Source organism: Patiria miniata, unplaced genomic scaffold (assembly GCF_015706575.1).
Source record: "Patiria miniata isolate m_02_andy unplaced genomic scaffold, ASM1570657v1 HiC_scaffold_25, whole genome shotgun sequence".
In the NCBI taxonomy this organism is placed as follows: domain Eukaryota; kingdom Metazoa; phylum Echinodermata; class Asteroidea; order Valvatida; family Asterinidae; genus Patiria; species Patiria miniata.
Window position 1 is genome coordinate 5095193 of NW_024037064.1, and position 17607 is coordinate 5112799.

Genomic DNA, 17607 nt, shown 5'->3' on the forward strand with positions numbered 1-17607 from the left:
GTGACACAAGTCTATTAAAATTTGAGGGAAGCTGTCTATTGTTAAAATAAATAGTGTGTTCATGAGAAACCGTCTAACAATACAAATAATATGACCGAAACAATAGCGATAGCGTTGAATATATATGCAAAAAATACAATCATATTCAGTTTTCATTGAACATAAGCAACACAATCCTCTTGAATTTAAAAACTAAGAAATTACCCGTTTTACTTTATTGGAAGTCGTTTGTTTCACTTCTAAATAGTAAGGGCATAGGCCTTACCCTATATATTTGCATTTTTTTTGTCAACTAAACATTTCTGTTGAAAAAGGGCGCGCCTGACAAAATAGTAGTCTCTCGCACGAAGACAAATTCATTATAATTATGTGCCAAACGGTTAACTTTAATTTTCCCCCCCCCCCCCCCCCCCCCTCCCCCGAGAGAAGGGCGCCTTCGGAACGTAAGATTTCTACGTCCAACTAGAGAGGGCGCTTGTCAACTTGGTCGATTAGTAAAAAAAAGTTGCGGAAAGTTGAAACTCCTGAAGTTCAGCAAGAAAGGGAACGTTTGGGGAAAGAACGTTGCAACCTGACGCCACATTTTCTTCAAGTATCATCTCAATAAAGGTCAGTCTGTATCTGTATCTGTATGGCTACGTTGCAGAAACCTATTCAGGCATTATCGCAACGGAGTACTGAGGTACTCAATGCACTGGGAGTTATGTCTATAATTAGATGAATGAAGTACATGAGAGATATGAGACCCATTATGTGGCACCAGGGTATACAAGGTGCTGCGGCCACTGCCAGAAACACCGGGGCGAACTCCCTTCTCTTAGTCATTGCAAAAATGTTAAAAAGACATGAATCTGGGACTGACAATCATTTCCAATTTGGTTAGAAAATACTTTGAAAATCTTCTTGACTTTCCATAGACTTAAAATTGTACACATTGCAAACGCTGAATAGGCCTACTGCATTCTTGGCGATCGTGTAGTGTAGGTCCCGGTTCCTATAAGGGAAAAAATCCACTTTTAAATTATTGGACGTACCAAACTAGTTTTGGCGACATTTTCAATGAACAGCTATGATCTCATAGATAGAGGACAGGGTTTTGATTTTTTGAGGCCAATAATGAGGGAAATTTGGAGGTAAAATGATGATGACAGCGCGGCGCGACGGCAACACGCGACCCGAAAATAAAGATGGCGATCACCGCTCGATGAACCGTGAGCGGGCACGCACGACATGCTGAATCGCAAGCAAGGGCGGATCCGGGGGGGGGGGGGGGGGGGGGGGGGGGGGGCCAAAGGGGGCCATGGCCCCCCCCCCCAAAAAAACGAAACCAATTATTTATTTTTTTATGTGACATCGCAATAAAGGCTGGGATTGAGTACACCAACATCTTTTCCTTAAAAAAACATTGGTTAAAGTGGTCAGAAATTGCCTCAGATCGCACCACAGAGCATATAGAATCCAAAAAAATTTTGGGACCCTTAAGCGGGCCCCGAACCCCACGCCGTTTTTTTTTGGACCAACATTTTTGGGAGACCAAAATTTTTTTGGGCCCCCCCAAAAAAATTGTGTTCTGGATCCGCCCTTGATCGCAAGGCACAAACCGCGCAGGAAAATCGTAATTTCTAACCAAAGAATCTGTTCAAAATTGCAAAACGGGTGTCATTAGAATTGAGGAAAGTCTGCTTTTGATTGTAAAGGTGATTTTTGAACAATAAAAAAAAATTTGACTCTGATTTGATCAAAACAAAACAGGGGCCCTACACTTCGTGATCGCCGCATTCTTTCTGCTCGATATGCCCGAGTAACTTGGTGCCCAACTTATCGCCTTTTTATATTTTGTACTACTAGTCTCGGTAATCGTTATCTGTAGGACCCAAGGTTAAAGAACTCACCAAAACAGCTGACTTAATGACACTCAAAAGTGACATACGTGTAGGGGCCTACACTAGGGTGATCGGCATTTTTGGGTTTTTTTTGTCCAAACACAGTCGTTTTCCTAGCTGGAGTTACCCAGCCCTAAATTTTATCATTGGGTTGTCATTTAGGGCTGGAGGAAGTTTTTCACTTGGACTGCAGCATTGGCAGGTCCAAAAAAATTTCGAAAATGTGCAATTTTGTTCCCCTAAACACACTTACATTGTATTTCAACTGGGTCTTACCCACTTCACAGGTCTTTGAAGAAAAAAATGATCCACGATGAAGATTCAGCCTACAAAAGTACAATTGCAGTTGCAGTGAAAAAAGGATGCATAGGCCTAACCGACAGCCGTGCGGTCATGATGATGCCCGGTGCTAGATTTGTGCACCAACAAACTGCAAAGCGCTGTCGATTACCATGCACACACAGCAAACCACCAGTCACACTTGCCAACTGCAAGTCAGTGGCCGTGTCTCACACGCACACAGCCCTGTTTGACCTCAGTTTCTTGTCTCGAGGTCGTGCATGCGTGGCCCAAAAGCGTACGCGAGGTTTTACAAGATTTATGCGAGACTAAAGAAAACACAAAAAGTGCCTGGATACATGTACTGTTTGGCCAAGATGGCTTAATATGTGAAAAGTTCAAATCGTGTGCTTTATTTTGATACCAAAAATAACTGCTTTTGCCAAGTATAAAGTGTTGTCAGGGCCTGTCGAACAAAATCATATTTTTTATCAACAAACATGACAAAAGCGAGGGCCGATAGTTTTTAGGTGTACATTGGATTCTTAAAAACGGCCAAAGATTCATAGATAGAGGAAGGTATACGCTTCATTTTCATGTGAAACACGTGCAGGAGACTTCTAATGTTTGGTCCAAATCGCTGGTTAAAAAAAATGAAGACCGTTGCGAGATTTCATGATTTGCAATCACATGTACGCGTGTAAACGAAAGTAAGTACGCTGACGTACGTTGGCTTGAAAACATTGCGAATAGCACGTGCGAACGTGCAATGAATGACTTATGAATATTAAGCAGGCCATACTCAAACTCGACCATTCAGTGGGCGTATGGGGTCACAAGGTCACACCGTGTTTGGGTTCCTCGCTCTATGCTTTACAATGGCGACGATATTTCGCATTGTGACAAATGGAAGTTGTTGGAAACATTAGGTGTACATCAAATTCTTAAAATATTGACGACATCACGTTCACGAGATTTTATGTAGATGAAGGTTCATTCTTTCCTTTGACAACATTTGGGAGACTTTCGTCGTTGTTGAAAAAACCGAAAATTTCATGACCTAATTTTTAGTTGATTTGTCCGTGAAATAATACTGTCAAAATGCATCGAAATCCCTTTTTTTTGAGAAAAAAAATACCTTGATGGATGTACATGTATGAAGTAGGTCTTTAACTACCGAAAACAACTTTGTTTGTTTGGATGGGTTGTGGTTTGCCATGAAAATCACGAATTTTTGGAAGCCTTTTTTTACGGCCATCTTTCGCTGGCCTCGCATTGCTGTCAGTTGTGTGGACGAGAAAATAGAGCAGCTACGCGTGACACAGCTGCTGCAACTGACTGGGCGCGGCGCGGCATGGCGCTGAAGCGCGCACCGGATGCCTGTTTGATGCACCACTGCTGCACTAACTATGAGTCTTCACTTGCGTCACGGCAGAGGTAGAACGGCAGCCGAAGTTGGCCGGCAAACAGTCGTCGGGGGCGCGCTTCAGCGCGCAGTTGGCAAGTGTGGCAAGTGCAGTTGGCAAGTGTGACTGGTGGTTAAAGTATTTTAAGAATTTTTGCACTCCTTAAATTATGTTTCTTCATCAGATTTGGTACTTTTCAGGTCATGGCCCAGTATGGAACTCTTTCCTAAAAGATATGAATCTGGGACAGAGAATCGCGTTTCCAATGTGGTTAGAAAAGACTTTGAAAATCTTCCATTGACTTTGAACACAAATGCTGAATGCTGCATTCTTTCCGTCTGACATGCCAGAGTAACTTGGTGCCCAACTTCGCCTTTTTATTTTTAGTACATGTACTAGGCCTAGTACATGTAGTAGGCCTAGTCTCGGTAATCGTTATCTTTAGGAACCCGTTCCTAAGGTTAAAGGCAGAAAGGACTCATCAAAACAGCTGACTAAATGACACTCAATACGTACATCACTTTTTTTTTCAATCATTCAAGGGAGGACACCTTCTTGAATATTTTGTTTATTATATTGTGGAAAGTGGGCATGTCTTCGATTTATGAGGGAAATTATGGGGTAAAAGAGTCATTTGAAAAGACGACGATGACAACCAGAAAACAGGCTCGAATTTATGGCGACAGTGAAAACTTGATGCAATGAAAGCTCGATGCTGATCATGCTGATTGGCTAATCAAAAAATTAATGTTTTTTGAAAAATTTGTTATCAGCCAATCAGCATCAGGCTTTCATTCTGTGTGGCTTGCGTCGCTGATTGCAAAAAAAAAAATAGGAAAGTCACATTTTCTTTGAAAGTGCGTTTCAAAATTTCAACAAACATGAGTTATTAATCTGAAGACAAAAGACTGGCCCGCAAAAGTTGTTTTGGTACTGAACAGTCATGCAAAAGTCAGTTTTGAACGGAACGGAACCGGTAAAAAATAGAGGTGTTCTGAAGATAACGATTACCCAAGTCTCAGTACACAGTGTAAGCCCCATCAGAGTTACATGTACCACTGCGTGTGTGCACATCACATGACAACAATGGTCGGTGGATAAACAAAGCAGAAAGACTTCCATACCCCCACCTGGACATCACTTGCCACCCTGTGCACAAACCCTATTATGAGACTGGTCAGAAAAGTTCCAAGTGTTTTCTCAGTAAATACTACAATATTTTCCCTGCAAAATTTGGCTTTTTAGGACATGTTATCGGAAAAATTAGTGATGTCCATACATGTATATTTATGGAATTCTTTCCTTAAATTGCATAAAAGTTGGAGCATACACATGATCAATACAAAATGTGCCATTAAACATTCAACATTTTGAATCAAAAATCTACTTCAAAACAGAACACTTTCTTTGATTTCGTTGGTACCCTGCTATGATTTCGCATGCATGTGGCAAACTGTTCATCCACAGACCCTTATCGCTGTCATGTGATGTGATGTGCGCACATGCAGTTGTATGAAGGCATTAGGTCAGGGAGCCAGACGCTGCTGTAACGATAGCAATTGCCACAACAGTAGCCTCTGCATTATTTTTAACATTTAGACATAATCTTGCGATAGTACTTACATGGCGTTTCAAACAATTAACAACCCAACCATTTTCCAACAAAAACATCAGATTTCACCCTCAAAACGGCCGCAGAATTACTACATATGCCACCTGAGATACAATTACAGATTTATGATTTGAAGATGATGATACTAAGCTTTACTTACAATCTGGATGAAAAGTGAAATTTACCGTTTATCGGCGAGGGCTCCGTTGCGAATGTTGTGTGGACGCCATTTTCAAAATTCTCCTCCTTTCTTTTCCAATTTCAGTAAACTATGGCGACAGGCGTCCAACATGACCTGATGAATCAGGCACAGTGCTTTTGGTCAATGCTGGATGATCTTTCAGAGACCGATGAAGATGCATACAGGAAGTTCATGGCCACAAACCTCCAAAGAGGACAGCAAGAATTGACACCGGCCAAGCCATGGATGTGTGTCAAGACCCGTATCATGGTAGGTTCACTTAGGCTGAACATATGTGTGTGTTTACGCTAACATCCTAACAATTATCCAGGTTGGTAGGTAGGACAATTATTTTGTTTTTAACCTTCTTTATGTTTGTCTGTCAGTCGAAATACTATTACTCTGGTTATTAATTAACCTGTTGAATTGTTTAATTTAACCATCAACACACCACAAGACTCACATAGGGGCAATTCCGTAAAATCCAACGGACCAATCGGACCACATGATGTACATGTACAATGTTGTTAAGGTGGTGGTACGTTTGTTTGGTCTGTAATTGTTTTCTACTCATTAGATGTCACATTATTAGTGATCTATCACATTCACTTTTCCAACAGCAGCTCATTAAACTGTCTGACATTTATGCCTAAATTTACGGAATCGCCGACAGCGAAGACCTTTTTCATTTTCAACATGTACTTTCGTTTCAAAGATTCAAATTCAGCAAATTGTCAGTGAGGGATGCCAAACACAAGCAAGTGAAGAAGACGTCATTACACGGCGCCCTCTTGTGTCACGTCAAAAAAAGTTAATTTTTGTAAACCCTCCTATGCAAACATACATTTTGTGCCAAGTAGTCCTTTCAGTCCAAATCAATCAAGTGGCTGTTTTCAACAGTTAAGAATTCCCAGCCTACACGGGTGCGGATCCAGAGGGGGGGTTTGGGGGTCAAAAAAAAAAAACCCAGCTCTGTCAAACATTTTTTTTTCAATAGAAATTCATGAAAAAAAAATGCGAACCCCCCCCCCCCCCCTGCTCCGACACCCAAATTTTGTTTGCTAGTGATAATGTCCGCTTGCAAAAAAAACGTACAGAGCCAGCTTGGTTATTTTTGAAGTTGCAATCAAAGTAAGGGTGTCATTTGTTTTGGGACACCCTGTACAACACAGTTTCCAAAAGTCTATAGTTTGGTAATCCCCACAAAATGTGAACGAAATTACATATTGGATGTGTGCTGTATGCTGTCAGCCAATCACTCATTAAAGACAAACAGATTGAGTTTGCCTAATAAAGACTTTGTCACTGAGGTGAGTACATGTACTCCAACAGAAATGAAAAGCACCAGCAATAGTCCCATATCGCCATTATTCCTTTCACCTGGTGTGCTAATCCGTAAGCACAGTGGGGCAGCACCAAATATGGGATTGTTCGTGGCAGCTTTTTCATTGGGTATTGTTGGCAGAATTTGCATCAAGGTCTGTGAGAGTCAATGGTGGATGACCTGAGAATACAAACCCAATAAACGGGGCAGTGACGTTGGAACGAGGAATGCTGAACTTGAATAGATTCTAAGCTCTCTGGCTCGCTGTAGGTAAACTATTGGGGAATACCCCCGGTACCAATTTGTACAATCAACAATATAGTCTGGGTATTCAGTTTATTTCTCATAAACTGAGTGTACAATTGTACATGCTCTATGGCAAAGCTTAGATTGTCAGAATAACCTAGGGGTCAGCCTAATTTAAAGATCTACGTGTGTACCATTAGGGTGGTATGTTCAGTGTGAGTGTGTGCAGGAGAAATAGGCCAATCAAACTACAGGGTGGCACAGCACAAACGCATGGCAATTGCTTAATTCTTCTGAGTAACTACCCAGCATGATGTCATCGGGACTATAAATAGGGGCTGGGCAGAAGTGGTTCTATCATTTGCGCGCCTTCGCCTTTGAGAGTAACTTGGATTCTGTTCTTGTCGATTCTGCACTGCACCTTTTTAGTATTGCAATCTTAGATTTGGTTTCTGGACGAGTTTAGCATTGATTGTTTGTGAGGCAAGCCACAGTTGTGTGTGTAGTGCTGTGTACAGGGGAGGAGTTTCTGTAGGTGAGTAGCCATTCTTCCTTTTTGTGTGTGGAATCATTTAGTGACAATTCATGTTGCTAGTACATGTAGGACTGCTGTTTGCAGGGTCAGAAATGGGGTACAACTTTTTAGTGCAGTTTCCAATTTACTGATAATCTATTTGACAAGGATTTGGTTTGCCAGTCGATTTGGTACCAGTTACCAGCCACTTCAGATGACGTATACTGGTGTCCTACATGTATGTGGTCACCGTGCCAAATTCGCAAAGTCTTTCAGGTTTAAAGTGTGATCATGTTTGGTACGACAACTTGTAGATTAACTTGAAGTTTCAATTCAAATGCTGAGATGTTTGTTGTCACATGGGGTTGAACTCCTGTCAGCAGTATGATAGTCGAGTCCACCGGAGTTGCGTCCAATCAGATCGAGTCCAATTCCAGTCTAGTCTCTTTTCCAGAAGTCAAGCTATTAAAGTCGAAGTTTCATGATTGAGTCCAAGCTAAATCCAAGACTAGGCATGAAAACACATTCAGACCACATCACATACTATGAGCAGTGTTCAAGGGACAACATGTATACAGCATAGGCATAGCCAGCAGGGGGGGTAAGGTTTTTTTTACCCCCCCCCCCAATATTTTCTAAAGACTGCCCGTTTCCATTCAAATGCCTTTTTTAAACAGCGCTTACCGCCCCCCCCCCAATATTTTGTAAAGAGTGCCCGTTTTTAAACAAGTGCCCTTTTTTTCTGAACAATTGCCCTTTTTAAAAAGAAGTCGTGCCCTTTTTTGTCCCATCGGCCGTTCTGGGTGCCTTTTTTTGTGAATTTGCGTTCATGTATCGCCCTAATAGGCACCATTTAGTGTTTATAAGTGTGCACAATCGTCGGTTTTGAAGAGCACCCCCATTGACAGATGGTACCAGCCCCCCCCCCCCCCCCCCCCCCCTCTTTGATTTTACGGATGCCAAGTGTTCGGGGAAAAAAGCATGTCTACATTTTCAGCACGGATGTGCAAGTGCCCTTTTAAAGAAATGTTTAACCCCCCCCAATAAAAACGACCGTGCTACACATGTACGCCACTGTACAGACATGACAGAGAACATTTCATGTAATTATAACGTCCTGCTGCATAGTTTCTTCATAATCTGCAGTGAATATCGTGTGATGATGGTTCTATATAGTTTCTTGATAATGTGCAGAATACTGGTGATGATGGTTCTATATAAATTTGTTTAAGTTTATTTGAGATGCCTACCGAGCTTGTCTACAATTATGTGAAAATGTGAAGTTAAATAGGTCATTTATCAATTGTTGAATCTGTGATGTGGGATTTTTTTATTGTAATGGATTTTGTACTTGTAAATTATAATTTAACAAAAAAAGTATACATTGTACATGCTCTATTTTAAAGCCAGAGTCCATCATTTGCAGCAGCTATCCAAAAAGTAACTGGCGTAATAATTGTTGAAAAACATACTTGGTTAAAAGATAGTAAGGGGACTAAACTCCCTGTGAAATTATTCTTTCTGGCAAGCTGTCATTTTAAAGAAATCAATGAAAGAAGGCCTTTCCAACCGTGCGTCTTAAGAAGCACCGTTGGAAATTTCCGTTAGTAGTTCATATTTTTTATTCGGCGAAGCGCGTGCAAGCATTGACACGATGCAGATGCGCGCACGGTTGCTATAATTCGTCGGATCGGTGCGCAACATTGCGTAGCTGCAATCAGCTCAGTGAGAACTGTTTCGGACGCTGAATTCAGGCCCAATTCAAAACATGATTTAGCAACTTTTGATTGGAAATCGAGATCCTAGAATGTTGTTTTTCTTGAAATATACGGTACAGCTGAAGCTGAGCTGAAACTTCATCAGGTTAGTTGTTCAGCACCCTTCTTTAGATTTTGAACACTTTTGTTGCTTCAAATGAACAAAATGCGCAAATTACAAATGATGGACTATATCTTTAACCATGTGCAAATTAATTCATGCGATGTACATACATGTATACATGTAGGCTGCTGATACTGTGAGTCAATCACTCATTACCAAAGAAAAACATGTTTGAGTTTGCCCACGGACCATTGTGGTCCGTGGTTTGCCTAATACAGTATTTTTCACAATAGTTGAGTGCTCCAAACAAAATGAAAAGCACCTGCAATATATGTACAGTGTAGTTCCATATCGCCATTATACACTCAACCAAAAAAGAAAGCCCCCCCTGGGCAATACTTTTTTGTCTAACTCTAAAACTACTGAGCATCTTTTGCTCAAATAACGGACTAATCAGTACAGAAATTCCTTAGCAATCCAGCCATACTCTTTATTTGGTACAAAATATAGTGTTAATGTGTACAAAATTATGCAGTTTTGTGTACGAGCAAGTTGAGTGTGAACATTTCACCTCGAACGCAATCTTCCAACAAAAATTTCATAAAAATAATTTCCAGTTTTGTTGTTTATGTTTTTACCCTTTCCTTTACTGAACCTGGAAGAACATGCAAAGAATGAAGTGAATTTTTTTTTAAGAAATCAATTTTTACAAGAGTACAGTTTTTTGTTGGAAGAGATGAAAGAGCGTTCGAGACAAAATGTTCACACTCAACTTGCAGCTGTACAAAAGTGCAAATTTGTGTCGGTATCATTTGTCATAAGTTGTATAAATGTGTACACATTATCACTGTTTTGGGGCCAAATTAAGAGTATGGCTGGATTGCTAAGGACTTTCTGTACTGATTAGTCATTATTTGAGCGAGAGGTGCCTAGTAGTTCTTGAGTTAGACAAACAAGTATGGGGGGGGGGACTTTCTGTTTTGGTTGAGTGTATACAAGATTTACCTGCAGGGTGTGGCACATGTACGTGTATATTATCCATAAGGCATACATAGCGAGGCAGCGCGCCAAATATGGGATTGTTTGTGGCAGCTTTTTCATTGGGTATTGTTGGCAGAATTTGCATCAAGGTCTGTGAGAGACAATGGTGGATGACCTGAGAATACAAACCAATAAATGGGGCAGTGACGTTGGATCGAGGAATGTTGAACTTGAATAGATTCTAAGCTCTCTGGCTCGCTGTCGGTAAACTATTGATGAATGTACCATTGTACAATCAGCAATATAGTCTGGGTACAATTTATTTCTCATAAACCAATTTTACGCACTCTATGGCTATTATTATTAAATACAAGTGAGTGTTTTTTTGGCTGTTGTTGAGTAACATGTACAGGCTAGGCCACCATGAGTCGAGCCAAGCAGAATGAGTCCAATTTGAGTCTGGTCTTTTTCCAGAAATCCAGCTACATTGTATTCTAGTCAGACATGTCAAAGTTAAATGATTGATTCTAAATAAGCTATTTAAATCCAAGTCTACATGTACTTGTAGGAATGAAATCTTATTCAGACCACATCATGAACTATGAGCAGTGTTCAAGGGACAACATACAGAGAACAGTTCATGTAATTATGACATCCTGCTGCATAGTTTCTTGATAATCTGCAGTGAAATCGTATGATGATGGTTCTATATAAATTTACTTCAAGTTTATTTGAGATGCCTACTGAGCTCGTCACAATTATGTTAAAAAGTGAAGTTAAATTAGAACAATTGTTGAGTATACTGCGATGTGGGAATATTTTATCCTAATGGATTTTCTACTTGTAAGTTATAGTTTAATAAAAAGAAGTACATGTGTTTTCTAATTTAACTGTGTGCAAATAATAAAAGGCGATGTACATGTAGGCTGCTAATGCTGTGAGCCAATTTACCAAAGAAAAACATGTTGAGTTTGCCCACGGACCATTGTGGTCCATGGTTTGCCTAATACAGTATTTTTCACTGAGGTGAGTTCTCCAAATGAAATGAAAAGCACCTGCAATGCATGTAGTTCCATATCGCCATTGTATCTTTTACCTGCAGGGTGTGGTATTTATTATCCGTAAGGCATAAGTAGCGGGGCAGCACCAAATATGGGATTGTTTGTGGCAGCTTTTTCATTTGGTATTGTTGATAGAATTTGCATCAAGGTCTGTGAGAGTCCATGGTGGATGACCTGAGAATACAAACCCAATAAACAGGGTAGTGACGTTGGATCGAGGAATGCTGAAGTTGAATAGATTCTAAGCTCTCTGGCTCGCTGTAGGTAAACTATTGGTGAATATAACATTGTACTATCAACAATATAGTCTGGGTATTCAGTTTATTTCTCATGAACCAATTTTACGCGATCTATGGCTAATACAGACCTGTGTGGTTTTTTGTACTGTTATGAGTAACATGTACAGGCCAATTAAGGTACCGGTACTATATTTTGGAGGAGTGGTAATTTCTCTTGGACACAATAAAATACTTTTGTCTCATCAGATAGTGGTAAGGGATATGAACGTGCATGTACCGTAGGCCTGCATGTCAGGGCCCTAAAAAATAGCAGTTCAAACAGCTGAAAAGGCTACCCTGCTGAAATATATTTCAAAAGATGTTGCTTTATTCCGTAATTAGGACTTGTTTGATAACAAAAAGGTTTCGGACAAAACAGATCTTTTACAACTTTCAAATTGTAGTTTGTACTCCATGTTGCTCCTCTGTAATGAAATTTAAGAGGAAATTTAGACTTTTCATAGAACGTTTTGGAACTGGACGCAAAAAGCTTAAAAGTAAAACTTTATTGTTGGAGGGGGTGCAAGAGTCCCATTCATTTCAACATAGAGCTCTGCAAAGGAATCTTCAAATATCAAAGAAGCTGTAAATATTTTATCTGTAACATTTTTACTGAATAATTACAAGAATAAGAAGAAGCAAATTTGGACTGATTAAGTTGGTTGAAATTGTTCCTATCGGTAGTTCCAGAGGGTCAGCCCAGTATCATTTTGATAGCTGACTGACAGGCTGGTTCAACAGTACACCTGGTGCTTCTCAGCAAATTCTATCTTGGTTTACTGTTTATCTTTGTAATAAACTTCGTACCTGGCATTAGGAAATATTGGTAGCCTCTCCCATTTAATTTGAATAGGTACCTTTGTATGGAAATGCAATAATTAAATGGAGTATAACAATAGGTTATGGATGTATTAAGCAAAAGAAGGCCTTTCCAACGTCTTAAGAAGCACCGTTGGAAATTTCCATTAACTTGTAGTTTGTTTATTTAGCGAAGCGCGTGCAAGCGTTGACACAATGCACATGCGTGCGCAGTTGCTATAATTCGTCTGATCGGTGCGCGACATTGCGTAGCTGCAATCCGCTCAGTGAGAACTGTTTCGGATGCTGAATTCAGGCCCGATTCAAAACATGATTTACATGTAGCAACTTTTGATTCAAAATCGAGATCGTAGAATGTTGTTTTTCTTGAAATATACAGCTGAAGCTGAGCTGAAACTTCATCAGGTCAGTTGTTAAGCACCCTTCTATAGATTTTGAGCACTTTTGTTGCTTCAAATGAACAGAATGTGCAAATTACAATTTATGATGGACTATATCTTTAACCGTGTGCAAATTAATTCATGAGATGTACATGTACATGTGCAATGTAGGCTGCTAATGCTGTGAGCCAATCACTCATTACCAAAGAAAAACATGTTTGAGTTTGCCCACGGACCATTGTGGTCCTTGGTTTGCCTTTTAATACAGTATTTTTCGCTTAATAGGTGAGTGCTCCAAACGAAATGAAAAGCACAGGCAATAGTTCCATATCGCCATTACACTTATACACTCAACCAGAAAAGAAATCCCCCCAATACTTTTTGTCTCACTCTAAAACTACTGCGCATCTTTTGCTCAAATAATGACAAGTACAGAAATTCCTTAGCAATCCAGCCATACTCTTTATTTGGCACAAAATAGCGATAGGCCTAATGTCCGTACACAGAGTGGAGTGTGAACATTTCGTCTCTAACGCAATCTTCCAACAAAAATTTCATAAAAATAATTTCAAGTTTTGTTGTTTATGTTTTTACCCTTTCCTTTACTGAACCTCAAAGAACATGCAAAGTACATTTATGCAATAAAGGAAATGGTGAAAAAATGTTAAGAAATCAATTTTAAGAATTTTTTGTTGGAAGAGATGAAAGTGCATTAGAAACAAAATGTTCACACTCAACTTGCAGCTGTACAAAAGTGCAAATTTGTTTCGGTATCATTTGTCATAAGTTGTATAAATGTGTACACACTATCACTGTTTTGGGGCCAAATTAAGAGTATGGCTGGATTGCTAAGGACTTTCTGTACTGATTAGTCGTTATTTTAGCGAGAGGTGCCTAGTAGTTCTTGAGTTGAAGACAAACAGTTTTGAGGGGGGGACTTTCTTTTATAATTGAGTTTACAAGTTTTACCTGCAGGGTGTGGGACATGTATGTACATGTATGTTATCCGTAAGGCATACATGAAAGCAGCGGGGCAGCACCAAATATGGGATTGTTTGTGGCAGCTTTTTCATTGGGTATTGTTGACAGAATTTGCATCAAGGTCTGTGAGAGTCAATGGTGGATGACCTGAGAATACAAACCAAATAAATGGGGTAGTGATGTTGGAATGAGGAATGCTGAACTTGAATAATTTCTAAGCTCTCTGGCTCGCTGTAGGTAAACTATTGGTGAATATACCATTGTACTGTCAACAATATAGTCTCGGTATTCAGTTTATTTCTCATAAACTGATTGTACATGCTGTATCACTAATGTAGAGAAGGTGTTTTTGCTGAATTGAGTTGAGTAACATGTATACAGGCCAAGGTACTTTTTTTGGAGGAGTGGTAATTTCTCTTTGACACAATAAACAAGTTTTGTCTTCACAGATACCAGTAAGGACTAACATGCATGTCAGGACCCTTAAGAACAGTTCAAATTACTGAAAAGGCTACCCTGCTGAAATGAAAGCAGTATACTTCAAAAGATGTTACTCTATTCTGTAATTAGGACTTGTTTGATAAAAAAAAAAGGTTTTACACAAAACGGGATGTTTGACAACTTTCAAATTATAGTTTGTGTTGCATGTTGCCCCGTTGCTCAAAAGGCAGTGAAGCAGTTCCAATTTTCGTGGTATACCGACCCACAGGGGGTCTGACAATTGCCCAGTTCTACTTTAATATCTCTCCGAGCATGACGTCAGTTTCACATATAGATAGGGGCTGGGCGGAAGAGGTTCTTTCATTTGATAGTAACCATGGTAACAGTGGATCCGCTCTTATCGATTCTGAACTGTACATTTTCAGTATTGCAATAGATTTCAGGCATGCAACTTTTTTTTGGAGCAGCTGATTTCCTCTCTTTTTTTATTCTCATGTCATTATGCCTCTCAAAATTCAAAAACAAATTTTGGAATTTCCTTTTTTGTGTGGTGAATTTACAGTTGCATGCCTGAGATTTAGATTGTGGAAGAGATAAAAGCATAAATCCTACAACACTTGAGGGTGGGGAGGCGGGTGTGCATGTGGTTGTCCAAAGTTCGATGTGTTGGCATGGTGAATTCCCTTCCAGACAGTTTCTTGTGTTAAATGTACCATCAGTAAATAATGAGTATGGACATTCAGACTCTGATACGGAGCATGAGGGTTAACTAGGAGAGGGAAAACATGGGCAGGGATGCCCCTCCCTCAACACTGCTGTTTTAGAGGTTTTTAGCACAATGCAGGTTGTAAAAATAGTGTTTAAGTTCCTTCCTACACAAAGTTAACTGTTATGTCTTTATATCCAAACAGTAATGGACGTGTGAACTCCTTCACTGCCACAGTCGGCTACCGAAGTAATGCCTTTCATGGGTTAAAGGTGAGTGAATTAATAGACCTACATGACGTCACGCTTTGTTTACATGTACGTGCTTTCCTATGGGAGCTTGCATGGTGGCTCTCGTGCCCACCTGGCTCCCATAAGAAAGCACACATGTAAACAAAGCGTGACGTCAATAGGTCTATTAATGACTGCAATATTATTTTTTCTGCTGATCAGGAATGTACAGCTTTTTTAAAATCTTTGTGACTGAATGATGTGATTTTTAAAATAAAGTGGGTCTCCAATTTCAAGTTTTAAGTTTTTAAACTACTTTGGACTTTTATTGTCAAGGTTTCAGAAAGTTTTGCTGGTCACGTAGCAAGATTTTGTTCATGGGTGGGGTGTTAACAAAACTGCTGGCCATGTGCAGAGAGCACAATCTACATGTTGATCATTACCAGCGGCTATAACCCACTTCCCTTCTTTGCCTTCAGTCCTCCACGCCCTTTTTGACCGATGGACTGACTGACCAACCAATCAACCACGCCCTACTGACCAACCACAGAGCAACGAACGGATCGACTGAACGACAGATTGACTGACCAACCAACAGACCGACCAACTGACTGAATGACATGTACATTGTATAGCAGGCATGCAACTTTTCCTCGGATCCGCTGATTTCCTTGTGTTTTGCTTTCATGAATACCATTACAAATTACACTGTACCAAGTCTTGTGTGGTTTGGAAATCCCTCGTTTTTTTAATTCCCAGTTGCATGTCTGATATAATGACCAACCGGTCGACCAACGGACTGATGGACTGATTGACTGACCAACAGCATCCATTTTGTGATTTTACCAGTGATTGTGCTTTGCACTCACAGGATTATACCAGGGTTGGACTACCGAAGCTGTCTGCAAGTAAACTGTGCCCACATCACCAGCGCTAAATGGCAGAACCACTGGAAGAGGGAGCCCAAAGACGAAATGAGACACAAACGCCGCAGACACAAACTAGCCCTGGCCCAAGCACAGCACAAGACAGACAGGCAACTCCGACCCAAGAAGTACCGGCTGGTAACAAACAACCTTCCCAGCAGGAACCAACGCAACAACCACCGCGGCAACTACAGCCAAGACCGGGTGAGACACAAACTAACCCTGGTCCAAGCACAGCTGCGACCCAACAACTACCGGCTGATGGAGTGAGGGATGATCAACAAACGACTCAGTCCAGCAGCAGACAGCCTTCCCAGCAGGAACCAACGCAACAACCACCACCGCAACTACAGCCAAGACCGGGTGAGACACAAACTAACCCTGGTCCAAGCACAGCTGCGACCCAACAACTACCGGCTGATGGAGTGAGGGATGATCAACAAACGACTCAGTCCAGCAGCAGACAGCCTTCCCAGCAGGAACCAATGCCACAACCACCGCCACAACTACAGCCAAGACCGGGTGAGACACAAACTAACCCTGGTCCAAGCACAGCTGCGACCCAACAACTACCGGCTGATGGAGTGAGGGATGATCAACAAACGACTCAGTCCGGCAGCAGACAGCCTTCCCAGCAGGAACCAATGCCACAACCACTGCCACAACTACAGCCAAGACCGGGTGAGGCACAAATTAACCCTGGTCCAAGCACAGCTCCATCCCAACAACTACCGGCTGATGGAGTGAGGGATGATCAACAAACGACTCAGTCCGGCAGCAGACAGCCTTCCCAGCAGGAACCAACGCAACAACCACCGCCACAACTACAGCCAAGACTCGGTGAGACACATTTGAACATATCGTCTGTAAACCCTGCATGTTATGACTCCCCTGGCCCTGACATCGGTTCCCTGACAGCATCCTTCCCCTCCATCCTTTGCATTGACGCTATTAGGCGCAATGCATATAGCGTAGCAGAGTCCCTGAAACAAGGGGTACCGCACTGGTGTACTGCCCCCTGTCACCACATGGCGAATTACTCGGAGCATCCGTACTGCACAATACCACAACCAATAAGTGACTAATTGAAACACAGATAAGGTCACACTATCCTCACTGGAATGCAGTTGCCAGCTGTGGTATGTTGTGGTACACGGCTAGTCAGGTAGTTCCACAGCTGCTGTTTTTGTGCAGTCCTGCTACCACACAAAGGCTGTGCAGTCATGCAGGTCACTTGCTCCTTGTATGAAGGAATGCCCCCATTGCACCCCGTCCTTAAGCCATATTTTGCATTCTTCTGATTGGTATGCCTCTTCACAGAACATAATTCACTATACTTACTTACGTATTAGTACTCATCCATTATTGAATACACTAGGAAAGAAAGGCATAAAACCCTGTGCAACTTCAGTCCTGCAAAATCCTCCAACTGCCTTCATGTAAAAATTGCATACAGCCTCAATCCTGCAAAAGGCTCTGTTATTTATGTTGTCCTTGAAGGGGTGACCACTACCTCAATCCTGCAAAATCCTCCGGCA

General features: G+C 41.1%; 1 protein-coding gene across 1 annotated transcript; it reads left to right on the forward strand.

Annotated features, from left to right (window-relative positions):
* Positions 1-5524: 5524 nt before the first annotated feature.
* On the forward strand, positions 5525-17154 carry LOC119732859 (cell surface glycoprotein 1-like). Its single transcript, XM_038206461.1, has 2 exons — positions 5525-5631; positions 16015-17154. Exon 2 carries the CDS (start codon positions 16081-16083, stop codon positions 17152-17154), a length of 1074 nt encoding a protein of 357 aa, XP_038062389.1. The 5' UTR covers positions 5525-5631; positions 16015-16080.
* The last annotated feature ends 453 nt before the right edge of the window (positions 17155-17607 follow it).